Source organism: Macaca mulatta, chromosome 9 (assembly GCF_049350105.2).
Source record: "Macaca mulatta isolate MMU2019108-1 chromosome 9, T2T-MMU8v2.0, whole genome shotgun sequence".
NCBI lineage: Eukaryota > Metazoa > Chordata > Mammalia > Primates > Cercopithecidae > Macaca > Macaca mulatta.
This window is the reverse complement of record NC_133414.1, coordinates 86,652,879-86,676,940: the sequence shown is the minus strand read 5'-3', so window position 1 is coordinate 86,676,940 and position 24,062 is coordinate 86,652,879. Positions and strand designations below refer to the sequence as shown.

Sequence of the window (24,062 nt, the reverse complement as noted above, 5' to 3'; positions counted from 1 at the left end):
GTGGTGAGGTTGTTGCTCGCTCAGCGCCTATCGCTGGCTCTTGGGGCGCAGAGAGGGGCCGCAGTCTCTGCGGCTGCGTTGCGCTCCCCAGCAGTCCCCTCCATGTTCCCCGGCGCCACTACTCCCCTTCCTAAGGCCGCCGCTTACCCCGGGGTCTATGGAAGTAATGGAAGGACCCCTCAACCTGGTGAGTGTCCCACAGAATATAGCGTCCGTCTTGGGTGCTTTTGCCTCAGGAGCCCGGTGCCGGCCCCGGCGAGTCGGCTAACCCTTGAGGCTGGGAGGTTGGTTTGGCAGGGGTGGTCGCAGAGGCTGTGAGGGGGTGCTAGGCAGGCCCTGGCCCAGCTGCGGCTCCAGGCCAGTCACTTCAGACTTAGCCCTCTTAGGGGATCCCCGGGAAGCTCCTGGCGCCCCCTGCCGCGGGGCCCCGGGCGAGGGGATGCCACCAGCTGGGGCTGCCACCTCCTCTCTGGCTGGGGGAAGTCCTCCTAGCGCCACGTAGCCACCTCCCTGCAGCCTGGAGAGGCACTGAAGCCGTCCAAGGCAGAAATGGTGTGTGATACTGGTTTTGAGTTCTAGCAGGAGGGTCTGAGTCTAAGTCGCCACGCTTTGGAGAGATGGAGGAATGAATAGCCTCCTCACCCCCCACTTCCCCCTGATTTCTCACATACTTTCACATGCATAAACTGAGTCTACCTTCTTCCAAATATATTAGAGACAGCTGGGAAAAAGACAGCCGTTCCTGTTTTCAGCTCAGATTCATCAATTTAGGCATCATGAAAGTGTAATAGGTGTTTGCTGTTCTCAGGAAAATGGCTGATAGCCTGTTTACTTGTGTTTTAAGGCGTTTCAGGTGTTGCAATAAAACAACAACAACAACAAAACAGAATCCCACTAACGGGAAACATGAGTTCTTTTCAGACTGGCCATTGCATCTTTTAGTTTTCCAGAGAGGTTACCCATTTTGGATGCAAAAGTCAGATTACTTAAGGATGCACGCAGGAAGAACTTCTGAGTCAAAGGTTTGCAATTCTTTGCGATGGTAGGATTGAGGAAAAGCACTATAGAGGATTCGTTTCTCGCATTAGAACTCTGAGCCCTAGTAGAGCAGTAGAGTCTGGTGGTTTAAGACTATAGGTTCTGAAGCTTTGCTGCTTGGATTTGAATTCTAACCTCGTCACTTGATAGCTGTGTTATCTTGGGCAAACTACTTGACTTCACTCTGCTTCAGGTTCGTTGGGAGGATTAAAGGAGTAAATAGGTGTAAAGCACTTATAACTGTACTAAGTACATAGTACAGTGCAAGAATTAGCGATTGTAACCAGACCATAAGCCCTTACTTTAAAATCTATTTGTAGAATAAAGGTTTGGACTTGAGCTTTAAAAGCCTAAGATTCTCAGACGAAATCACTGGTACGAGGTTAACTGTTGAGAGGCGCCCCTCCCAGTTTTAAGTTGGGTCTTGCCCCAGGTGGTAGGTAAGAGTTATTTACGCTTAAGACTAATTGGACTACATTTGTGAGTTTTTTTAAACCAGGGAACTGGCCATGTGCCGTGGCTCATGCCCGTAATCCTAGCACTTTGAGAGGCAGAGGCCGGTGAATGACTTGAGCTCAGGAGTTCGAGACCAGCCTGGGCAACATGGCGAAACCCGGTGTCTACAAAAAAAAAAACAAAAATAGCCGGGCGTGGTGGCGCCAACCTGTGGTCTCAGCTACTGGGGAGGCTGAGGTGGCAGGATCGCTTGAGTCCGGGAGGTGGAGGTTGCAGTGAGCCGAGATTGTGCACTCCGACCTGGGCGACTGATCGAGACTCTGACTCAGCCAGGGAACTGTCTTGCCGTTTTCTTGTTTTTAAGGCGACAAATAGTTTGCAATGAAATATAATGGATGGCTCAGTACTGAAACTTCATAGGAGTATTACTAGAAATATTCAGCTGTTTACAAAGTGCTTCAGAGTTCAGGTGTCCTTGCCAAATGACCATTGGTTCAGTTCTAGGTAGCTTCACTTTGTTTGGCAGCAGCATAACCCCTGCCAACTGCCCCACAAATGTGTAGTGTTTTATGAGGAGACTGAAACTGGGTGACAATTGCAGATGGAACTGCAGAATCACTACCAGTTTAGGAAAACTTAGTTAAATGGTGGCAATACTATTTAAATTCTCCTCTTTATAAAACGGATTGAATGTCGACACACAGTCATTTTAAGCAGGCTAGTGTAACTCCATATTCCAGCCATAAAATTTATGTGGGCAAGTGTCAGAAATTTGGCATCTTGAATTCTTTTTTTTTTTTTTTTTTTTTTTTTTTGAGACGGAGTCTCTGTCACCAGACTAGAGTGCAGTGGAGCGATCTCAGGTCACTGCAACCTCCTACTCCCTGGTTTAAGCGATTCTTCTGCCTCAGCCTCCCGAGTAACTGGTATTTCAGGCACGCACCACCACACCCAGCTAATTTTTGTATTTTTAGTAGATACAGGGTTTCACCATGTTGGCCAGATGGTCTCAATCTCCTGACCTCGTGATCTGCCCGCCTTGGCCTCCCAAAGTGCTGGGATTACCGGTGTGAGCCACCATGCCCGGCCGACACCTTGAATTCTTAAACCATTTGAGTCTTGAAAGATTTGATTTCCAGCATAGTTGTTTATTGGAAGGTAACAGTAGGACAGACATTGACAGTTACTTGAATCAGGACCAATTACAGGCCTCTGGCACTCAGAATTGTCACTCACAGTTTTATAAGATGGGGTTTTTGAAAATTCTGACATTCTTTTTTTTTTTTTTTTGAGACAGAGTCTCATTCTTTCGCCCAGGCTAGAGTGCAGTGATGCGATCTGGGTTCACTGCGACCTCCGCCTCCTGGGTTCAAGCAGTTCCCTGCCTCAGCCTCCTGAGTAGCTGGGATTACAGGCATGTGCCACCACGCCTGGCTATGAAAATTCTGACATTCTTTTGTGTGAGAACACCTAACTTAGTATCTAGTTGACTCAAGATGAGAGATAGTTCTCAATGCTATAATTTGAATGTCTTTGAAAATTTCGCTAGTATTATACAAGCTTTTTCTTTTTCTATACTCAGAATTAGTAATGCAGTAAGCTGTGTCTAATGACATCGTAGTGTCATCCAAATTCATTGTATAAGGACTCATCACAGTACATGGATTTGTAATCATGTGTCCTCAGAACATCCTCGGAACTTAGTAAGATGGGTTTTCCAATTTTACAGATAAATAAGCCTAAGCTGAGATAATTAGGTAATTACTTAGGTCAGTGACTTAAATACCTTATGAATCACTAGTTATTTTGATATCAAGACCTGTTTCTACCAATGCTGCCATATTGTACTCATCATGTTCATTTCAATGTGGTTCTCATCTATATTGAACTGTAGATTCTGTGTTAGCATTTATTACCTCTGCTCCAGTATTGATTCTTTTATGTTAGGTTTGGCAGTAAGGGCCTTAGAAATTCCTCACAGTGAATTTTTAAGATCTGGAAGAGACTAGTTTGAAATATTCATTTTAATATGTATCACAGAGGTAATGGATTCTAATTGGTTATTGAAGTTTGTCAAAAGAAAAATTGTACTTCCACTAAAAGAAAATAGCTAGTCTTTGAACTCTGAGTAAGTTTGTTTCATCAGGGTTTTTTGGTCAATTTTTCTTTAAGAGACAGGGTCGTATTCTGTTGCTCACACTCAAGGGATCCTCCTGCCTGAGCCCTCCACAGTAGCTGGGACTACAGGTTTGCACTACCATGCCCAGCTAATTTTTTCAAAAACTTTTTGTAGAGTTGGGGTCTTGCTGTGTTGCCCAAGCTGGTCTTGAACTCCTGGCCTCAAGCAATCTTCCTGTCTCGGCCTCCCAAAATGTTGGGATTGCAGGCGTGTGCCACTGTGCCCAGCCTGTCAATTTTAAATATGGAAAAATTATAACTTAATAAAATTAGTGTATATTTAGATATTTCTTTCCATACACTTAATTTTGTCAATGTAACTACTGGTAACAAATGTCAAAACTTATGTGAGATAATTTCTAGTTCTTTGGTTTGTTTGCTGCTGATTCGGAAAGTGATATCAGATCTTAATTTATACATGACTATTGCTCATGTTTTGCTTACCTCCGTTGCAAAGGACAGGGTCCATGTGACTGCCTGGCCACAATCGTTTTCTATGTGTTTAGCCCTTAAGAGTGCTGAGAATGTTTGTTGAGTAACAGCTTCCCTCCAGAGTGGTCAGTTCTCACATCACATGAGGTAGTTAATGAAGCCTCTTACTTTCTAGCTTCTGTAAGAAAAGTAATCAGATATCATGGTCCAAGGAATGGCCTTGTGCATACCTGGAGTCCTTATAACTATCCCATTTTAATTATATTGTCCTTAAAATCTTCAAGGTAAAAAGATTTGAACCTCTTCTTTGTGCCCTGAAAAATTCCAAGGAAAATTTATTTCTTTATTACAAGCTGAGCTAGGCATAATGAAAGCACTCTGGAAAAAGGAGGTAGAGAATACTAAGAGATATCCAGCAGTTATTGCTAAGTGGTGGGATTGGCATCGGACACGTTATGTATATTTTTATCTTCCTCTTAATAGCTAAATATGAGATATTCCCCCCCATTTTAAAGATGAAGACTTTGAAATACAGGGTAAGTGGTCATGGTAGGATATGAAAGCAAGATTGGGCTGGGCACAGTGGCTCACGCCTGTAATCCCAGCACTTTGGGAGGCTGAGGTGGGTGGATCACCTAAGGTCAGGAGTTCAAGACCAGCCTGGCCAAAAGGTGAAACCAGATCTCTACAGAAAATAAAAATTAGCTAGGTGTGGTGGTGGGTGCCTGTAATCCCAGCTCCTTGGGAGGCTGAGGCAGGAGAATTGCTTGAACCCAGGAGGCAGAGGTTGCAGTGAGCCAAGATCGTGCCCTTGCACTCCAGCCTGGGTGACTGGGAGGCTGAGGCAGGAGAATTGCTTGAACCCAGGAGGCAGAGGTTGCAGTGAGCCAAGATCGTGCCCTTGCACTCCAGCCTGGGTGACAGAGTGAAACTCCATATCAAAAAACAAAACAAAACAAAAATTAGCCAGGTGTAGTGGCGCATGCCTGTAATCCCAGCTACTTAGGAAGCTGAAACAGGAGAATCGCTTGAACCCAGGAGGTGAAGATTGTGGTGAGCTGAGCTCACACCACTGCACTGCATTGCACTGCAGCCTGAGCAACTGAGTGAGACCTTGTCTCGGGGGGAAAAAAAAAGTCTTTCCTGGAATTCTCCAACACTTGAGTTCTTATCTTAAGTATAATTGCATTATATTAGACAGTCAATTCAGTGCTTATTGATTTGAGATAATTGTTTGCTACTTGTTTGTAGGAGACACACATTGATTGGGAAAGGGCAAGTGAGTGAGATTTCTCTTTCAACTGAAGACCCTACCATAAGGTCAGGTGAATATTAGATTTTCCTCTGCTGTCTTTTCAGTACAGTGTTCATATGGTGTTCTTTTTCTTTTTCTTTTTTTTTTTTTTGAGACAGAGTCTCGCTCTGTTGCCCAGGCTGGAGTGCAATGGTGCAATCTCAGCTCACCACAACCTCTGCCTCCCGGGTTCAAGCGATTCTCCTGCCTCAGCCTTCTGCGTAGCTGGGACCACCGGCACGTGCCATCATGCCTGGCTAATTTTTATATTTTTAGTATAGACGGGGTTTCTCCATGTTGGCCAGGCTGGTCTTGAACTCTTGCCCTTGTGATCTGCCCATCTTGGCCTCCGAAACCAAAGGAGGATTACAGGCGTGAGCCACCATGCCTGGCCTGGTGTTCCTTTTCTTTTCATCTTTACTTAACAGCTTTCCCCAAGGACACAGAAGAAAACAAATAGAAAGTTATAGAAAGGAATACTGTTTTCTTTTGGGAAAGAAGGTAGTATTGAACATGTATTTTTGGGGCAGTTAGCATGTGGAAGTAAAAGGTACTTGTCAGTGATGGCAGTCACTTAGTAACCTAGTTGTTGTAGCTAGGATTTTTGTTGGTTATAGTTGATGAAAACCCACTTAAAATTAGCTTAAGCCAAAAGAGATAATTTATTGGACTCCAAAGAAGGGTGCAGGAAGGGCAGGGGTAAAATGTAGCTTGGTTTATGAATGTATGGAGCCTGTCAGACTTAATCAGACTCTCCCTCTCTCTTTTGCCTTTTCAGGCTTGTCTGCTTCACTCCTGCTTTCTGCAGACCTATATTTCTACCTGGCTAGCCTCTGAATGTCACATTAATTAGACTTTCTTGATATTTGCTGCTCCTAAGTTTGAAAATCGGGAGAAGGGATACTTTAGGTATCCAGACGACAAGGTAATACAAGAATGTGGGCCCAGTATGGTAGCTCACACCTGTAATCCTAGCACTTTGAGAGGCCAAGGCAAGTGGATCGCTTGAGCCCAGGAGTTCAAGACCAGCCTGGGCAACATAGTGAAACCTGGTCTCTACCAAAAGAAAAAAAAAAAATAGCTGAGCATGGTGGCACATGCCTGTGGTTCCAGCTACTTGAGATACTGAGATAGGAGGATCACTTGAGCCCAGGAGGTTGAGGCTGCAGTGAATCGTTATCATACCACTACATTCCAGCCTCTGGGTGACAGAATGAGACCCCATCTCAAAAAAAAAGCAAGGGAATCATAAGAGAAAATATATTTACAGTTCTATCTATAGTTATCAATACCATAAGTTTATGTCAGCTGTTTACAAAATGAATCATCTGTCAGAAATAATGGGCAACCACAGCTGTAGACCTCAATCTAACGTAACCCATCAAGCAATTAAAAAAAAAAGAATGCGGGAAGTCCCACAGAATCATATGGATTGCCTAGGAAGTACAGAGAGGTGGGACTGTTTTATTGTGAATGTCATAACTTATTTTGAATTACCAGAGAAACATATTTATGGACTTATTACCCTTTTCTTTTTGAGATAGTATCTTCCTCTGTCCCACAGACTAGAGTGCAGTGGCGTAATCACGGCTCACTGTAGCTTTAACCTCCTGAGCTCCTGATCCTCCTACCAGTCCCTCCTGTAGCTGGGACTACAGGTGCTCAGCACCACACCCAGCTAATTTTTCTGTTTTTTGTAGAGATGGGGTCTCACTGTGTTGCCTATGGTGGTCTCAAGCAATCCTCCCACCTCGGCCTCCCAGAGTGCTGGGATTATAGGCGTGAGCCACCGTGCCCAGCCTTTTTTTTTTCTTTCTTTCTTTATGAGGTGGAGCCTCACTCTGTTGCCCAGGCTGGAGTGCAGTGGCGCAATCTCGGCTCACCACAGCCTCTGCCTCCCAGGTTCAAGCGATTCTCCTGCCTCAGCCTCCCGAGTAGCTGAGACTACAGGTGGGCGCCACCATGTCTGGCTAATTTTTGTATTTTTTGTTGAGACGGGGTTTCACTGTGTTGGCCAGGCTGGTCTCAAACTCCTGACCTCGTTATCTGCCTGCCTTGGCCTCCCAAAGTGCTGGGATTACAAATGTGAGCCACCGCTCCCGGCCTCAGCCTATTACTTTTAATGGCTGTGATTCTACCAAGAACAGTATTTAAAGAGAGACCAGTTTTAATATGTGTAAACTGTAAAAGTTGTTTTAAAAATAACCACCACCAAGATAGGTTTTCTGTAAAATCTTCAGTTTATAAAAAATGCAATTTAGCTGGGCATAGTGGCTTATGCCTATAATTCCAGCACTTTGGGTGAGGGAGGGAGGAAGATTGCTTGAGCCCAGGAGTTTGAAACCAGCCTGGGCAAGATATCAAGACCCCCACCTCTACAAAAAATAAAACTTAGCTGGGTGTGGTGCCATGTGACTGTATTCCTAGCTACTCAGGAGGCTGAGGTGGCAGGCTTGCTGGAGCCCAGGATAGTGAGGCTTCAGTGAGCTATGATTGCACCATTCCGCTCCAGCTTGGGCAACAGAGCAAGACCCTGTCTCAAAAATAATTAAGATGAAAATTTTTCAAAAAATGCAATTTAGTCCAGACCCAACAATATTGTCAACTTCTTGATGGCAGGTACTTCCGTCACTTCTATCGTCTTGTAGTACTTAACGAGGGATATATTGAGTATGTACCAGTACCAGGCACCATTCTAAGCACTGTGATGTTTAATCTAGTTTAATTTTCACAAACTTTTGTTTTTGGTGCCATCAAATTTACATAAGCAGACAATAACTCATTTTAGAGATGAGAAAACTGAGGCAGATAATTGGGAAAGCCGGGCTCATGTGTCTCATATGTGGTCAAATTGAGATTTGAACGTTGGCAGTTGAGCTCTATCGAGTCTGTGTTTGCTGTGTGTCTAATAAGAACATAGTAGGAACTCTACTTAAAATATGAAATTTGATTGCTCTGGTGCTAAATAACCCAGAGGAGATGGTGTGTTTTTGTTTAGCTCAGCAATAATCTGAAACTATTATGAGATTTAACTCCTAAATTGGCAGACTCGTTAGAGATTGGACCCTACATGGGGATGTTTTAAGGGAGTTGGGAGAGCCATGAGGACCTGCTCTGACTGTTTGAGAACTTTTTATTTTTTTGGTGTTCAATTAACAGTTTATTCTGTCATCACAGAGTTTGAAGCTTAATTATGGAGCTACATAAATATCCATAGTATAAGATAGAAAGTGATTGAAGTCATTAGTGACACACAGATAGAAAAAAGGTGTTAGAATGAAGTAACCTTAAATAGCATCTCATCCCTGCTTCTTAGAGTGTATCTGTAAGCCAGAAACTTTGACTTTTCCTGGGTGGAGTCTCAAGCCGTGCTCCAAACCTCCTGAATCAGAATCTTTTTTTTTTTTTTTGAAATAGAGCTTCACTCTTGTTGCCCAGGCTGGAGTGCAGTGGCATGATCTCGGCTCATTGCAACCTCTGCCTCTCTGGTTCAAGCGATTCTCCCTCCTCGTCCTCTCAAAGTGCTGGGATTATAGGTGTGAGCCACTGCACCTGGCCTTTTAGAATCTGTATTTTAACCAGGTGATTTGTATTTTTATTAAAACCTAGAGCCTTTTGATTTAATAACACTTGCTTTAATAGTATCAAAACATGTTCATTAGAGAAATTAGGTTAATCATAACTGCTTGTACATACTAGCTTTCATCATGTACATTCTGTTCTCAAAAGATCTGTGTAATTTGTGGGTACTAGAAAATGCTCATGTGTTCAGAATGTGTTTTTTGTTCAGTCCAAGTCTCCAGGTTAAAATTCATCCATTTTAATCCCCAAGTCTTTTTTTTTTTTTGAGGCTGTCTTGCTCTGTTGCCCAGGCTGGAGTGCAGTGGCATGATCTTAGCTCACTGCAACCTCCGCCTCCCAAGTTGTTCAAGCAATTCTTGTGCCTCAGCCACCTGAGTAGCTGGGATTACAGGCATGTGCCACCATGCCAGGCTAATTTTTGTACTTTTAGTTGAGATGGCATTTCGCCATATTGGCCAGGCTGGTCTTGAACTCCTGGCCTTGAGTGATCTGCCTGCCTCAGCCTCCCAAAGTGCTGGCATTACAGGCGTGAGCCACTGCGCCCACCCTACCCAGTCATTTCTTGTGACCTGTTGTTCCCAGGCATATGTTAAGACTTAGAGGAAAGTTTGATTACTACTTAAAGAATAAAAAGTATCTGAAATCCTCTAATTGAAAGGCACCAATCTTGTCTTTAAGATTGTTGCTTGTTTGTTTCTTACAAAAATAGAAGCGGGGGGTGGGGGCGGCGGGGGGAAGGCAAACAGCAACACATTGCTGGAAGTGCTGTTTTCTACTTTTGTCTTCACCTGTATTTTATACTGAGTATGATTTGTAAACATGCCCAGAATATTTATAATCTCAATTGCAAACGTGATTCTGTGAAGTATTTTATGCAGCATCAAAGGGACATGTCTTTAAAAAGCATCCAAGACAAATCATTTTTCAACTGACAGAACAGATTTGTTTTTTTTTTTGTTTTTGTTTTTTGGGGTTTTTTTTTGAGACCAAGTCTCACTGTTGCCCAGGCTGAAGTGTAATGGTGCGATTTCAGCTCACTGCAACCACTGTCTCCCGGGTTGAAGTGATTCTCCTGCCTCAGCCTCCGGAGTAGCTGGGATTACGGGCACCCACCACCATGCCCGACTAATTTTTGTAGAGACAGAGTTTCACCACGTTAGCCAGGCTGGTCTCAAACTCCTGACCTCAGGTGATCCACCCGCCTTGGCCTCCGCAAGTGCTGGGATTACGGACATGAGCCACTGTGCCCAACTTTTTTTTTTTTTGAGACAGGATCTCACTGTGTTGCCCGGGCTGGAGTGCAGTGGTGTGATCACAGGTCACTGCAGCCTCCATTTCCCAGGCTCAAAGTGATGATCCTACCTCAGCCTCCTGAGTAGCTGGGACGCGAGTGCCACATCCGGCTAATTTTTGTATTTTTTGTAGAGATGGGTTTTCACCATATTGCCCAGGCTGGTCTCAAACTCTTGAGCTCAAGTGATCTGCCTGCCTTGGCCTCCTAAAGTGCTGGGATTATAGGCAGGAGCCACAAAACCCGGCCACTTTTCACCTTTTTTAAGTGATGTAAAAAACACGTAAAGTTTACCCTCTTAATTATTTTTCAGTGTACAGTTTAGTAGTGTTAAGTATATTTGCATGGTTGTGCAACAAATCTCCAGAACTTTTTCATCTTGCAAAACTGAAACTATGCCATTTGAATACCTACTCCCCGTTTACCCCTCCCCCATTCAATGATTTGTTCCACCATTCAACTTTCCTGTTTTTATGAGTTTGACTATTTTAGATACCCAATAAGTTGGTTTGTATAGTATTTGTCCTTTTATGACTGGCTTATTTTATTCAGTCTAATGCCCTCACAGTTCATCCATGTTGTGGTATGTGTCAGAAGTACCTTCCTTTTAAAGACAGTACCTTTCCTTTGTGTGTATATACTGCATTTATCCATCTCCATCTATTGATGGACATCTGGATTGCTTTCACCTTCTGGCTGTTGTGAATAATGCTGTTATAAACATGGGTGTACAATGCTTTTCGCTTTTTTGTGAAGCTGTGAAGCTTTGCTAAATCATGTGTGAGTTTGTAACTGAGGAAAACCGTTACATGAGGTAGGAAACTTTAGCTGATGATCTCTGCCTTTCTCCTTGCTAGTTAAATGTATAATCTTATGTAAGTTACACGACCCCCACCAGTCTTTTGGGCCTCATTATGTAAGAGAGGAAAATGCATTCACAAAGTCGTAATTAAAGCAGCTGAAATAATGTATATTAAAGCTTTTTTTTTTTTGAGATGGAGTTTCATTCTCTTCACCCAGGTTGGAGAGCAGTGGCATTATGTCGCCTCATTGAAGCCTCTGCCTCAGCCTCCTAAGTAGCTGGGATTATAGGCGCCCGCCATCACGCATGTCTAATTTTTGTTTTTGTTTTTGGTTTTGTTTTTTTGAGACAGAGTCTTACTCTGTCGCCCAGGCTGGAGTGCAGTGGCACGAACTCGGCTCAATGCAAGCTCCACCTCCGGGGTTCACGCCATTCTCCTGCCTCAGCCTCAGCGCCTGTAGCCTGGGACTACAGGCGCTCACCACCATGCCCGGCTAATTTTTAATTTTTGTATTTTTAGTAGAGACCGGGTTTCACCCTGTTAGCCAGGATGGTCTTGATCTCCTGACCTCGTGATCTGCCCGCCTCAGCCTCCCAAAGTGCTGGGATTACAGGCATGAGCCACCGCACCCAGCTAATTTTTGTATTTTTAGTAGAGATGGGGTTTCACCATGTTGTCCAGGCTGGTCTTGAACTCCTGACCTCAGATGATCCGCCTGCCTCAGCCTCCAAAAGTGGTGGGATTACAGCCGTGAGCCACTGCGCCTGGCCTTAAAGCCCTTTTGAGATTCTTAAAGTGTAAGGAGGCCAGTGACTGCTTATTTATCAGTTTTCCTTTGCAATTCAAGAGCAATTACATTATTTGCTGTTAGAACTTCTGATTTTTTTGACTTTGTTCTTTTGATGAGATATCTTTAGAACAATCTTTGTAATATTAGATGTTGGTATCATGAATTCATCAACTCTGCAATGTCCAAATTTTTTATTTTAAAAACATAGTAACTTTAATGTTGAAAGAATGACATGATAGAAGAGAAGCTTGGATTTTACTACGTGATGAGTGATTTCCTGATTATAGTTTTTAGACTATACAGATTAGTGAAAGTATCTACAAAATAGCTCTTGTTTTGAAAGGAGCTTGTTAAAAATCAAGAAACTAGACATTTTGAATAACAATCTATGATTGTAACTCTTGGTTAATCTCCAAAGAGTGGAAGAATGTGAGTCAATGAAGGAGTTAAGTGCCTGGTGTTAACCTTGAGAGGGCTTACGGTAGAAGTGAAAGAAGTTGCCAGTTCCTTTCAGATGCTGTAGTTCCAGGCTCTACCCATTACATTTCCCCAGCTACAGATAGAGCTGTAATAGTGATTTGATATGTGGCAACAAACAGTATTATTTATCTTCTTTAAAGGTAGTTGCTTTTTAAAAGAAATCGTGTTTTATTTTATGATCCAGAGCAACTTAGGGATGTTTGTCTTCTAGGCTCATCAACAGAGCAGACGAGCAGACCGTTTATTAGCTGCAGGCAAATACGAAGAGGCTATTTCTTGTCACAAAAAGGCTGCAGGTGAGTGTTATTAAGTACTCAGTGTAAAACTGAAGAGCAGAAAGTCACAATAGTAATAATGTGTGTTGCTTTTCATATACAAGACTGATACTGCTGACTCACCAGAATATCAGCTTTGATTATTTTTCAAGTAAGTGTGTTGGATTTCCCAGCTCCTGCTAGTCCAATCTTCTTTCTAAACCATGAAGATGGCATAAATGTGGCAAACAATTCCTGGACACAGCCTTCTGAGCCCAAAGATCCCTAAAAACAGGAGCTGATTGTAACAAGTCTGCCATTTTATCTTAGTTATTATAAAAAAAGAGTTTGGGTTTCAAATAATTTACCATTTCAGGTTCTCAAAATAGTAATTCAATTCAGTTCCAACCAATTCATTTTCACTGAGTTTCTGTTTTCTAACATGCTGATAATGCAAAACTTGCTAAAGACTTTTGTTACCTAAAATGTGGGAGATTTTTCCTGTGGTCTTTTTTTAGCTTCCCTTCTGAATATCTCATCTCTACATGCATGCCTATAGTAACATGCTGATGATAGCTTTCATTTCAGAATTGTTGGCTTCTTATCAAAGACCTAATTTTACCCTAGTCAGTCAAGCAACCTAGCATATGTTGAACTCAGAAATAGATCTTGGGGGCCTGTTTTTCTTAGACCAATTTCTGTTGGCTGAGTAACAAACCGAAAAACTTTGGGTCCTCGTTAGTGTAGTGGTAAGTATAAAAATAGAAATAAAAAAACTTTAAAAATCTTTGGGGAAAGGATGTTTTACTCATGCCACATCCAAAGTGAGTGCAGGTCATCTTTCTTAGGGCAAACCCTGAAGTCTTCTGCTGGCAGGCACATTCCTTTCACTCTAGGCCAGTATGATGATCAGAGCCATATTCTTTCCTGACAGAGGCTGCCCCTCTCTTGATATTTTACTTGTGAAATACAGACTGCAAGGTGGGCAGTAGATTGGGTAAGTCTTCTCACTACAGTGTTTTTTGCCTGGAAGTTAGTAATACATTTTCAGAGAAAATTTTAAGTTTTGTTTGTCTGTTTGTTTGTTTTTCTTTTTGGAGACGGAGTCTTGCTGTGTCGCCCAGGCTGGAGTGCAGTGGTACGGTCTTGGCTCACTGCAACTTCTACCTCCTGGGTTCGAGTGGTTCTCCTGCCTCAGCCTCCTGAGTAGCTGGGAATACAGGTGTGCGCCACCACACCCGGCTTGTATTTTTAGTAGAGACGGGGTTTCTCCATGTTGTTCAGGCTGGTCTCAAACTTCTGACCTCATGATTGACCCACCTTGGCCTCCCAAAGTGCTGGGATTATGGGCATCAGCCACTGCGCCAAGCCCTTTTTTTTTTTTTTTTTTTTTTTTTTTAGTTCTGGGGTACATGTGCAGAACGTGCAGGTTTGTTACATAGGTATACACGTGCCATGGTGGCTTGCTGCACCCATCAACCCGTCGTCTACATTAGGTATTTCTCCTAATGCTATCCCTCCCCTAGCCTCCCACCCCCACTTTTTTTAAAAAAGAAATATTTTTGCCACTGAAGTGTACTGGAGGTATCTGCTGTAGGTCCGAGCATACAGTAGATATCCCATAAATCTTTGGGTGTTTTTATGGTGAGAGGGCTTTGTACAGTGTTAAACATGTCAACTAGTGCTCTTTAAATCTTTCCTAAACCATATTTTGTTATGAATCAGATTGTTAAATCTGTAGTCACTACAAAGACGACGTACTGTGTTTAACTATTTAAGAAAACCATGTTTTATGTGGATGCCCCAGTGAAACAATACCTTATGTAACCCAAAATGGTCATGGTTACATATATATAACATATGTTAAGTGGAGTGAATCAGCATATGTTATGCACTGAGCTATGGGATGTTATGAATATATAAAAAGAAGGAAGTTTTAGTCGTAACCTAATCCTTGTCTTTGAAGACTTAAAACTGATGTTGGGCTTCAATTAACCACTTCCCACCCCCAGTCTAAATTCTGTGACATTCTCAGGAGTAGAAAAATAAGACAATCTGTTAGATCACATTAGCTTAAATTATAGAGATAGAACTTAATGTGATCAGTAAATCCCACTGGGTTGATTGGGGGTTTCAACTTGTGTTTTAGAATGGAGTTGAAAATTGACGTGGTTGAAATGAGCTCGCTTTTTGAAATTGACTTGCATCTCTAGGGCTTATAACTGGTGTTGAAAGGTATGGATGTAGGTGTATTCTGTAAGGAAGCAACTTATTTGGAAATCATTTTAGAGATGAGGCAAGAAAAGATCAACATCTGAGAAAGACTAATAGGAAGGAAAGGCTGAAATGAGAGAATTTAAGGGCAAACAGAGGGGGCCTGGGTGTCCAGCTGTCAAAGATCAGAGGAGATTCTGAGACTAAAAACATACCCTGAGATTACCTAGCTAAGGACTTTATAGCCTCTTTGTGGTGGTTGTATTGTAAATGTGCTGAAATAAGAAGTTGCTTGATGTCTCTTTCCTTTTGAGGAAAGGTAGGATCTCTTGAGGTGGACAATGAATGGCCAAATTAAATGAAACTGAGCATGTGAGCATTCATTTGCCAGATAAGCACATCCCTAAGTGAATTTCTCTTCTTTCATACACAACAGAAGAACAAAACCTTAAATAAGTTAATAGCCATTAACAGTGCTTAGAACTCAAAATGAGCATGTCAGAAGATGAGCAGGCCCCAGAGTACACGGTATTTGTATGGATTTGATCAATATTTTGTTTGAAAACAAATCTTAACCTAAGCCTTTTGAAACTGTGGTAACATGAAAATGATTCTATCCTTATTCAGAGGCAGTATATTGCTGTACTTTCTATGCTTTGGGACCAGTTTAACAGATTCCTGATAGAAGAGTAATAGATGTTATTATTTTTTGGTTTTTGGTTTTTGTTTGAGACTGAGTCTTGCTCTGTCACCCAGGGTGAAGTGCCATGGCATGATCTGAGCTCATTGCAAGCTCCACCTCCCAGGCTCAAGTGATTCTTCTGCCTCAGCCTCCCGAGTAGCTGGAAATACAGGCGTGCGCCACCACACTCGGCAAATTTTTGTATTTTTTGGTAGAGACAGGGTTTCACCATGTTGGCCAGGCTGGTCTCAAACTAACTCCTAACACCAAGTGACCCGCCCACCTCGGCCTCCCAAAGTGTTGGGATTACAGGCGTGAGCCACTGCGCCTGGCCAGATGTTATTATTTTAAGACATTCTTCAGATTTCCTTAGTTCCTTTATTGTATCATTTACTTAATATCTACTTTACATTTTAGCCTCGTATCATAATTAAAGGAAGTAGTTTAACCAGAATTGTTAGCAGTTTTTGAGATAGGTACTCTTTTTCTACATTTCTGTGTTGCTGTACTTTTGTATCTATTGTGAGTCTGTGGAAGAAATCCATAAACATGGAATCAGATTTAAAATAATTTTTCTTCTTTAAAAATAACTTTAAACTGCCCCATTTATAAGATTTAAATGTGGGGAATACTTTAAATGACAGTGTGATTCTTGTTGTATTCTTTGTGCTTTGGGATCTCCTTTGGTAGCCTCCTTTGTCGTATGCAATTTCAAGGTTCTACAAAGTGGGGAGGCATTTCAGTTGGCTAAAGCTTGGTTTTGTGAAAACTATTCGTTTGTTAAGAAAAGTGGATTTAAAGCAAACTGTAGTTCAAACAGGGAGACAAATACACGCAGGCAAGATGGAAGGGATGTCTAAGAAAATTTGTCTACAGTGTATCAGAGCAATAGCAGAGCAGACAGAATGTCTCTGCAGATTTTTGGAGTCTCGCTCCATTACCCAGGCTGGAGTGCAATGGCATGATCTTGGCTCAGAGCAACCTCCACCTCCCGGGTTCAAGCGATTCTCCTGCCCCAGCTTCCCTAGTAGCTGGGATTACAGGCGCCTGCCACCACGCCCAGCTAATTTTTTTTTCTTTTTCTTTCTTTTTTTTTTTTTTTTAGTAGAGCTGGGGTTTCACCATGCTGGCCAGGCTGGTCTTGAACTCCCGACCTCAGGCGATCCACCAGCCTCGGCCTCCCTAAGTGCTGGGATTACAGGTGTGAACCACCGCACCCATCCATCTCCACAGATTTAAACATGAACAAAAGGAAAAGAAACTAGTATGCAGCTGTACAGACTTACTACAGGAAAAAAAGACAAAGTGTTGTGGGAAGGATGTAATTATGGTAAGCATGGCTGGAGCAAAGACTATATAACCAACTCTGTTTTTTCTTTTAATTCTTTTCAAATTGATACAGGGTCTCGCTATGTTGCCCAGTGTAGTCTGGAACTCCTGGGCTCAGGCAATCCTCCTGTTTGGCCTCCCAAAGTGCTACACTGCACCTGGTCCCAGCTCTCCTTTTTCCTGGAGAGGGAGCATCTAATTCAGCAGTCCCAACCTTTTTGCTGCCAGGGACTGGTTTTGTGGAAGTCAGTTTTCCACAGACCTGAGGTGGGGAAAATGGTTTTAGGATGATTCAAGCACATTACATTTATTGTGCACTTTATATTTTACAATGTAATAATAGAAATAATGAAATAATTATACAACTCAATGTAATGTAGAATCAGTGGGAACCCTGAGCTTGTTTTCCTGCAGCTAGATAGTCTCATTTAGGGGTGATGGGAGACAGTGACAGATCATTAGGCATTAGATTATCATAAGGAGAGTGCACCCTAGATCCCTTGCATGTGCAGTTCACAGTAGGGTTTGTGCTATGAGAAGCTAGTGCCGCTGCTGATCTGGTGGGAGGCAGAACTCAGGTGGTAATGCAAGCAGTGGGGAGTGGCTGTAAATACAGATGAAGCTTCACTGGCTTGCCTGCTGCTCCCTTCCTGCTGTGTGTGTGGCCCAGTTCCTAACAAGACATAGACCAATACCAGCCTGGGGGTTTGGGACCCCTGATATAATTGTATCTTAAGGACTACGGTAGAACCTAGCAGGCAGGAACTCTTAAGGTATGACATCAAATCATTAAATTATTTGGATTAAGACTAGACAGAAAGCAATGCCTCATATCTGCAAAAAGGCAAAAGAGGGACTTAATATAGGTATGAGAGATGCCAAAAATGTTTACACAAGCAAGATAAAAATGGAGATTCATTATGGGCAATTCATTGATAATACAGAACTTGTTATTTATACCTAACCTTGTTCCCAAAAGGTTATAAAATGTCTTACCGATGAATGTATAATAAAATATCAAATGTAACTAAAGATGCATAGATAAGGACATCCATAGAGAGAGAAAGTGGGAAAGGACTAGTAGTATAGTTCACAAAATGTACCATTAGTTCTTGGATTTTTTTAAAGAACTTGCCTTAAGTTTTCTAGCAGGCATCCTAAAGAGGAAAGAATAATTTTTACATTGGCTATTAAAATTCAGACAAATAGTCACCGAGGATCTAAGATCAGAGAAGTTTTTTGAAGGTCTTCATAAATGACGTTATACTGTCCTCAGTAACTTCCTCACAGTAAGTATGTCAACAGGTTCTTAGGGCTTTTTTTTTTTTTTTTTTTTTTTTGAGACGGAGTCTCACTCTGTCGCCCGGGCTGGAGTACAGTGGCCGGATCTCAGCTTACTGCAAGCTCCGCCTCCCGGGTTTACATCATTCTCCTGCCTCAGCCTCCCGAGTAGCTGGGACTATAGGCGCCCGCCACCTCGCCCGGCTAGTTTTTTGTATTTTTTTAGTAGAGACGGGGTTTCACTGTGTTAGCCAGGATGGTCTCGATCTCCTGACCTCGTGATCCGCTCTTAGGGCTTTTAACCGTAAGGCTGATGGCTTAACTCAGAGACAATTCATTAGAAGTGATTCTATAGGAGTCCAAAATGACTCCTGTAGATTCCAGGTATTCAGATGGATAAAAAGTCATTGATAATCTCATGATGTTTTTGTGCATATAATGAGTAATAGGGTTTGGATAGGTTCTTGTTTGATTTTAATCTTCCCTAAACCTATTTTTCCGATGAGGCTATCTTCAGTTTCTGAATTATAAAATCCATAGGAGTTTTAAATAACAAAACCTTCAAGATAGGGTAGGGAATATTTTCATTTTATTGCCACTGACATCCTTTTGGGGGAAGTTAAGAATTCTATTTAAAAAATCCCCAGTTGTATCAGAATTATTTATCAGAACAGTTCTCTTTGTCATATGAGGATTATTAAAACTCTTCCTTTTACCTGTTAATTACAGAACGGCGACACATATTAACATGCCTGTTTTTTCTTTTAACAGCATATCTTTCTGAAGCCATGAAGCTGACACAGTCTGAGCAGGTGAGACATGTTCCCAATATTTTCAACAAGGGTTAGAAAGGTTTTCTTGTAGAGGCTTGAATTGTGTGTATAGCAAAGCATTGTGTCCCTCTCAAAATGCTATAGTCAAAAATATATAAAATGGGCAAGGGAAGAGCACTTCACAACGGAAATTAAAACTAAATGAACTACAGTCGATGCCCCAGACATGGAATGCAGAAACTTCTTTTTTTCTAGTGGTTACTCACAGATCTCAGATTGCCAGCCAGATGTACCTTTTAGAGAGCCCTCTTTGGACCATTCCTGATCGTTAGCTCTTATTTGATCATTAGCTCACAGTCAGTAAACAGGCCTGGCCAAGAGGAAACCAACAGACTACCCTTTGCTTGTCAAAGATAATTTAAATGTGACCCGTCTCCCACTTGTCTTTGCTTGAGTTCTTAAGCAGTTCAGGTACTTTCAAATTTGTTTCACCAATTGCTTTAAATTGTCTTCTGTGTTTGGGGAGGCCCTGCCAAGTGTTTCAAGATACATTTATTCATAAGACTGGGCCTGGTGGCCCGTGCCTATAATCCCAGCACTTTGGGAGGCCAAGGCAGGGGGATCATACTTGAGCCCAGGAGTTCGAGACCAGCCTGGGCAACATAGTGAGACCCCATCTCTACAAAAATTTTAAAAAATTAGCTCTGCATGGTGGCACATGCTTGTAGTTCTAGCTACTTGGGAGGCTGAGGTGGGAGGATCACTTGAACACCTGAGTTCAAGGCTGCAGTGAGCTATGACTGGACCATTGCACTTCAGCCTCGGCAACAGGGACCCTGTTTCTAAAATAAATACATATAAAATATCTTGTTTAAAACTTTTTATTGTAAAAGTATCAGTTAAGGAGATCATTTCTGTGAGGTATATCAGTGGCAGGGAGAGCCACTAGTTTCTCAAACTGAACCAAGGGAACTTTAAAGTTGTGTTCTGTCCCTTTCACTGCCTTTGAAAGTATGGAATCTGCTCATGATACAGGCATGCTTTGAACTATCCAAACACACTGTTGATAAAGCTGACTTTCTTTTTAGCTGTTGGTAGAATTAGTATGTCTACAGAGGAAAGATTTCTAATTTTAAGTTGAGTACAAATGCCATTACACACGGGGTCAGGCACGTTGAGGAAAACATCTGATTTAGTGTATTGATTGGGAATAGGACTTCTAACTTTCTGAATGAATGGTGTTTTTGCAAACATAGTATGTAAATTGTAAGTGTTGTTGGGTTATTCAGAAAGGAGGATTTTGGAGTAGTGTATGTTGGACATTACTAAGACACTTAAAATGTTAAAATTCTTCAAATTTTACCTTTCCTTCTATGTAATAGGCTCATCTTTCACTGGAATTGCAAAGGGATAGCCATATGAAACAGCTCCTCCTCATCCAAGAGAGATGGAAAAGGGCCCAACGTGAAGAAAGATTGAAAGCCCAGCAGAACACAGACAAGGATGTAGCTGCCCATCTTCAGGCATCTCACAAACCCTCTGCAGAGGATGCAGAGGGCCAGAGCCCCCTTTCTCAGAAGTACAGCCCTTCTACAGAGAAATGCCTGCCTGAGATTCAGGGGATCTTTGACAGGGATCCAGACACACTACTATATTTACTTCAGCAAAAGAGTGAGCCAGCAGAGCCATGTATTGGAAGCAAAGCCCCAAAAGATGATAAAACAATTATAGAGGAGCAGGCAACCAAAATTGCAGATTTGAAGAGGCACGTGGAGTTCCTTGTGGCTGAGAATGAAAGATTAAGGAAAGAAAATAAACAACTAAAGGCTGAAAAGGCCAGACTTCTAAAAGGTCCAATAGAAAAGGAGCTGGATGTAGATGCTGATTTTGTAGAAACATCAGAGTTATGGAGCTTGCCACCACATTCAGAAACTGCTACAGCCTCCTCGACCTGGCAGAAGTTCGCAGCAAATACCGGGAAAGCCAAGGACATTCCAATCCCCAATCTTCCTCCCTTGGATTTTCCGTCTCCAGAACTTCCCCTTATGGAGCTCTCTGAGGATATTCTGAAAGGATTTATGAGTAATTAAAATGGAAGGCCACAGAAAAGGGGAAAAGAGGAAATAATACAGTAATCATTAATCCAGCAAAAAAAAAAAATGAAAAGGGAAAACCACATAGAAGGGTCATCCCGGAAATGCTTCATCTGGTGGACTGTGGGAGCAGAGGCATTGCCAGGACTTGGGAAACAGTCACTGTGAAATGCGCCGCATATCTCATTCACTCACTTGAGCTAATGATTCCGACTTGGCAGACACTAAACTCATGGAGGTTCGGTTTCTCCTGATACAAACCAAATGGCTACCTGGAATAATTTCTTTCAAGCAACAGTTATTTTTCTTATCTTCAGGGTTAAAATGTATAAAAGTTATGTGTAATTAATCTATAATGCCATAAATGATAATGCAAAACCTAAATAATATGGTGGCCGGAGGGGCTGCCTTATATTTGAAACATGCTTTCTATCATGCATTGACTGTATGCATTTTGTTAATGCACATTTTGTTTGTTTAAATAAGGTGTGTAAGATACACACCCTTCTAGATGAAACTATATGTGCCACACTTTGCACTACTCATAATAACCTCAAGACTATCAGAAGAAATATTTAAATTTCCATTTTATGAAGAAAGGAACCAAATTATTATGCTTTTTTTAAACAAATTACCAGTTTACATAATTAATCAGGGTGCATTTTAAGTTCTAACTTTGTTTATTGTATAGTGCATCATTTGAAAATACCAAGGAGGAAATACCCTTTGTTTTTAATGATGCAAGAGTGGAAGTAATGCTAGTTGGCAGTATTTGATTGTAAGAAATCAATAAAGTAATTGTGTTTTATACCTTTGTTGAATGTGGTTGATAGTTAAAAAGCAAGGCACTGAGAGGCTTCTCTCTGCGTTGTAAACTTTGAACAGTTGCGGTTAGATGATTACTTTTGTGTGTCAAGGATGTTTTTTTTTTTTCTTCAGTGTTTTGTAGTCCATTTCCCTTACGACTAGGGTGACAGAGAGTACAGAAGTTCCTGAGGTTTAAATGTGTTATTTCCAACCTTTTTCCTGACCACCACGTGGAAAATGCTCAGGGCTGCTCTAGGCTGGAGGGAGCTGTCCCTTGGGCACCTGCCACCCTGTCAGAGCATAGTGTGGGGAAGTGCTGCTTTGGATTCTCTCTGCCAAGCTGGATGATGTTCCATGAGAAAGAAGGGGAAGAGGAGAATATAAGCAAAACATTTGGGTACAAGCTACTGGGCATGTTGAAATCTTGGGTTTGCTGTGTGGAATTACAGAAGTGAGAAATACATTGCCTTCTCTGAGGACAATTGGGTTGAGGAAGTTGGGCTAGGCTCACAAATCCAGTGATGAAACTAGTAGAAATAGGGCCAGGCGTGGTAGCTTATACCTGTAATCCCAACACTTTGGGAGGCTGAGATGGGAGGGTCGCTTGAACCCAAGAGTTTGCGACCAGCCTGGGCAACATAGTGAGACCCTGTCTGTACCCAAAAAAAACTTTAGCTGGGTGCAGTGATGGTGCGCCTGTAGTTGCGGTTACTCCAGAGGCAGAAGTGGGAAGATGACTTGAGCCTGGGAGGTTGAGGCTGCAGTGAGCTGTCATCACACCACTGCATTCCAACCTGGACACTACAGTGAGATTCTGTCTCAAAAAAAAACCAGTAGAAGTGACCATGAAGAAATCGTATTTTTTCCTGTCTCATCTTGCAGATGAAACAAAAAATAAACTAGCTTGTTAAATTATTTTGAGCTCTATACTCTCTTAAAAGTTACGTTAATTTCCTGGGCACAGTGGCTCATGCTTGTAATCCCAGCACTTTGGGACACCGAGGCAGGTGGATCACCTGAAGTCTGGAGTTCGAGACCAGCCTGACCAATATGGCAAACCCTGTCTCTTACTAACAATACAAAGATTAGCCGGGTGTGGTGGCATGTGTCTGTAATCCCAGCTACTTAGGAGGCTGAGGCAGGAGAATCACTTGAACCAGGGAGGCGGAGGTTGCAGTGAGCCAAGATCACGCCACTGCACTCCAGCCTGAGCAACAGGGCTGGACTCTGTCTCAAAAAAAAAAAAAAAAAAAAAAAAAGTTAGTTTGTTTATCTCAGTGTTTTTTTATTATAATTTTTTCTGTTTGACTATAATTTCTGTTCTGCTAAACATCTCAGTGTTTTAATGTCCTAGACTCAGAACATTTTACTTGCCTAACCTTGCTCATAAAACTTGATATTAAAAGCTTATGCCAAAAATAAGTCATGTGTTGCTTAACAAGGATGTGTTCTGAGGAAAATGTTGTTAGGTGATTTTTTCATGTGAGCATCCTAAAATGGACTTACACAAACCTAGGCGGCAGAGCCCACTCCACACCTAGGCTGTATAGTCTTGCTCCTGGGCTACAAACCTGTACAGCATGGGACTATACTGACTAGGCAGTTGTAACACAATGGTATTTGTGTATCTAAACATAAAGGTATGGTCTTATAATGTGTCATGTGGCCCATCATTGACTGAAATGTTATATGGCACATGACTCTATTAGCCTAGCCATTTCTCTCTAAAAGATGAGCTCTGTTACATTTAACACACACACTTTTTTTTTTTTTTTTTTTGAGATGGAGTCTCACTGTTGCCCAGGCTGGAGTGCAAAGGCGCGGTCTCTGCTCCCTGCAACCTTTGCCTCCCGGGTTCAAGCGATTCTTCTGCCTCAGCCTCCCGAGTACCTGAGACTACAGGCATGCGTCACCACAACAGGCTAATTTTTGCATTTTTAGTAGAGCTGGGGTTTCACTATGTTGGCCAGGCTGATCTTGAACTGACCTCGTGATCTGCCTGCCTTGGCCTCCCAAAGTGTTGGGATTACAGGCGTGAGCCACTGCGCCTGGCTGTGACATGAACAGTTTTCTAACTTACCCCCCTTTTCTACCACTACCACCTCCTTCCAGGGCCCTTCCCTGCCATTACTTTTACCAATTTGATATATATTTTCTAGGGCCCATTTCTTTGCATTTCCACTAACATATTTATTTGGACTAATTTTACTTTTCTGTTGTCTTTGAAACTTCCAGTATTTAATACGCTCGTTTAATCTGGTTCTGAAGTTTTGTGTTAGAATCTG

At 42.1% G+C, this 24,062-nt stretch overlaps 1 protein-coding gene across 2 annotated transcripts; it reads left to right on the top strand.

Moving 5' to 3' along the window:
- Nucleotides 1–21,778, top strand: NRBF2 (nuclear receptor binding factor 2). 2 transcript variants are annotated; one of them, NM_001261731.1, is given in 4 exon segments: nt 1–187; nt 12,556–12,640; nt 18,876–18,916; nt 20,260–21,287. In NM_001261731.1, coding segments are annotated over 4 exon segments (864 nt in total). In that variant the 5' UTR covers nt 1–157; the 3' UTR covers nt 20,968–21,287.
- The last annotated feature ends 2,284 nt before the right edge of the window (nt 21,779–24,062 follow it).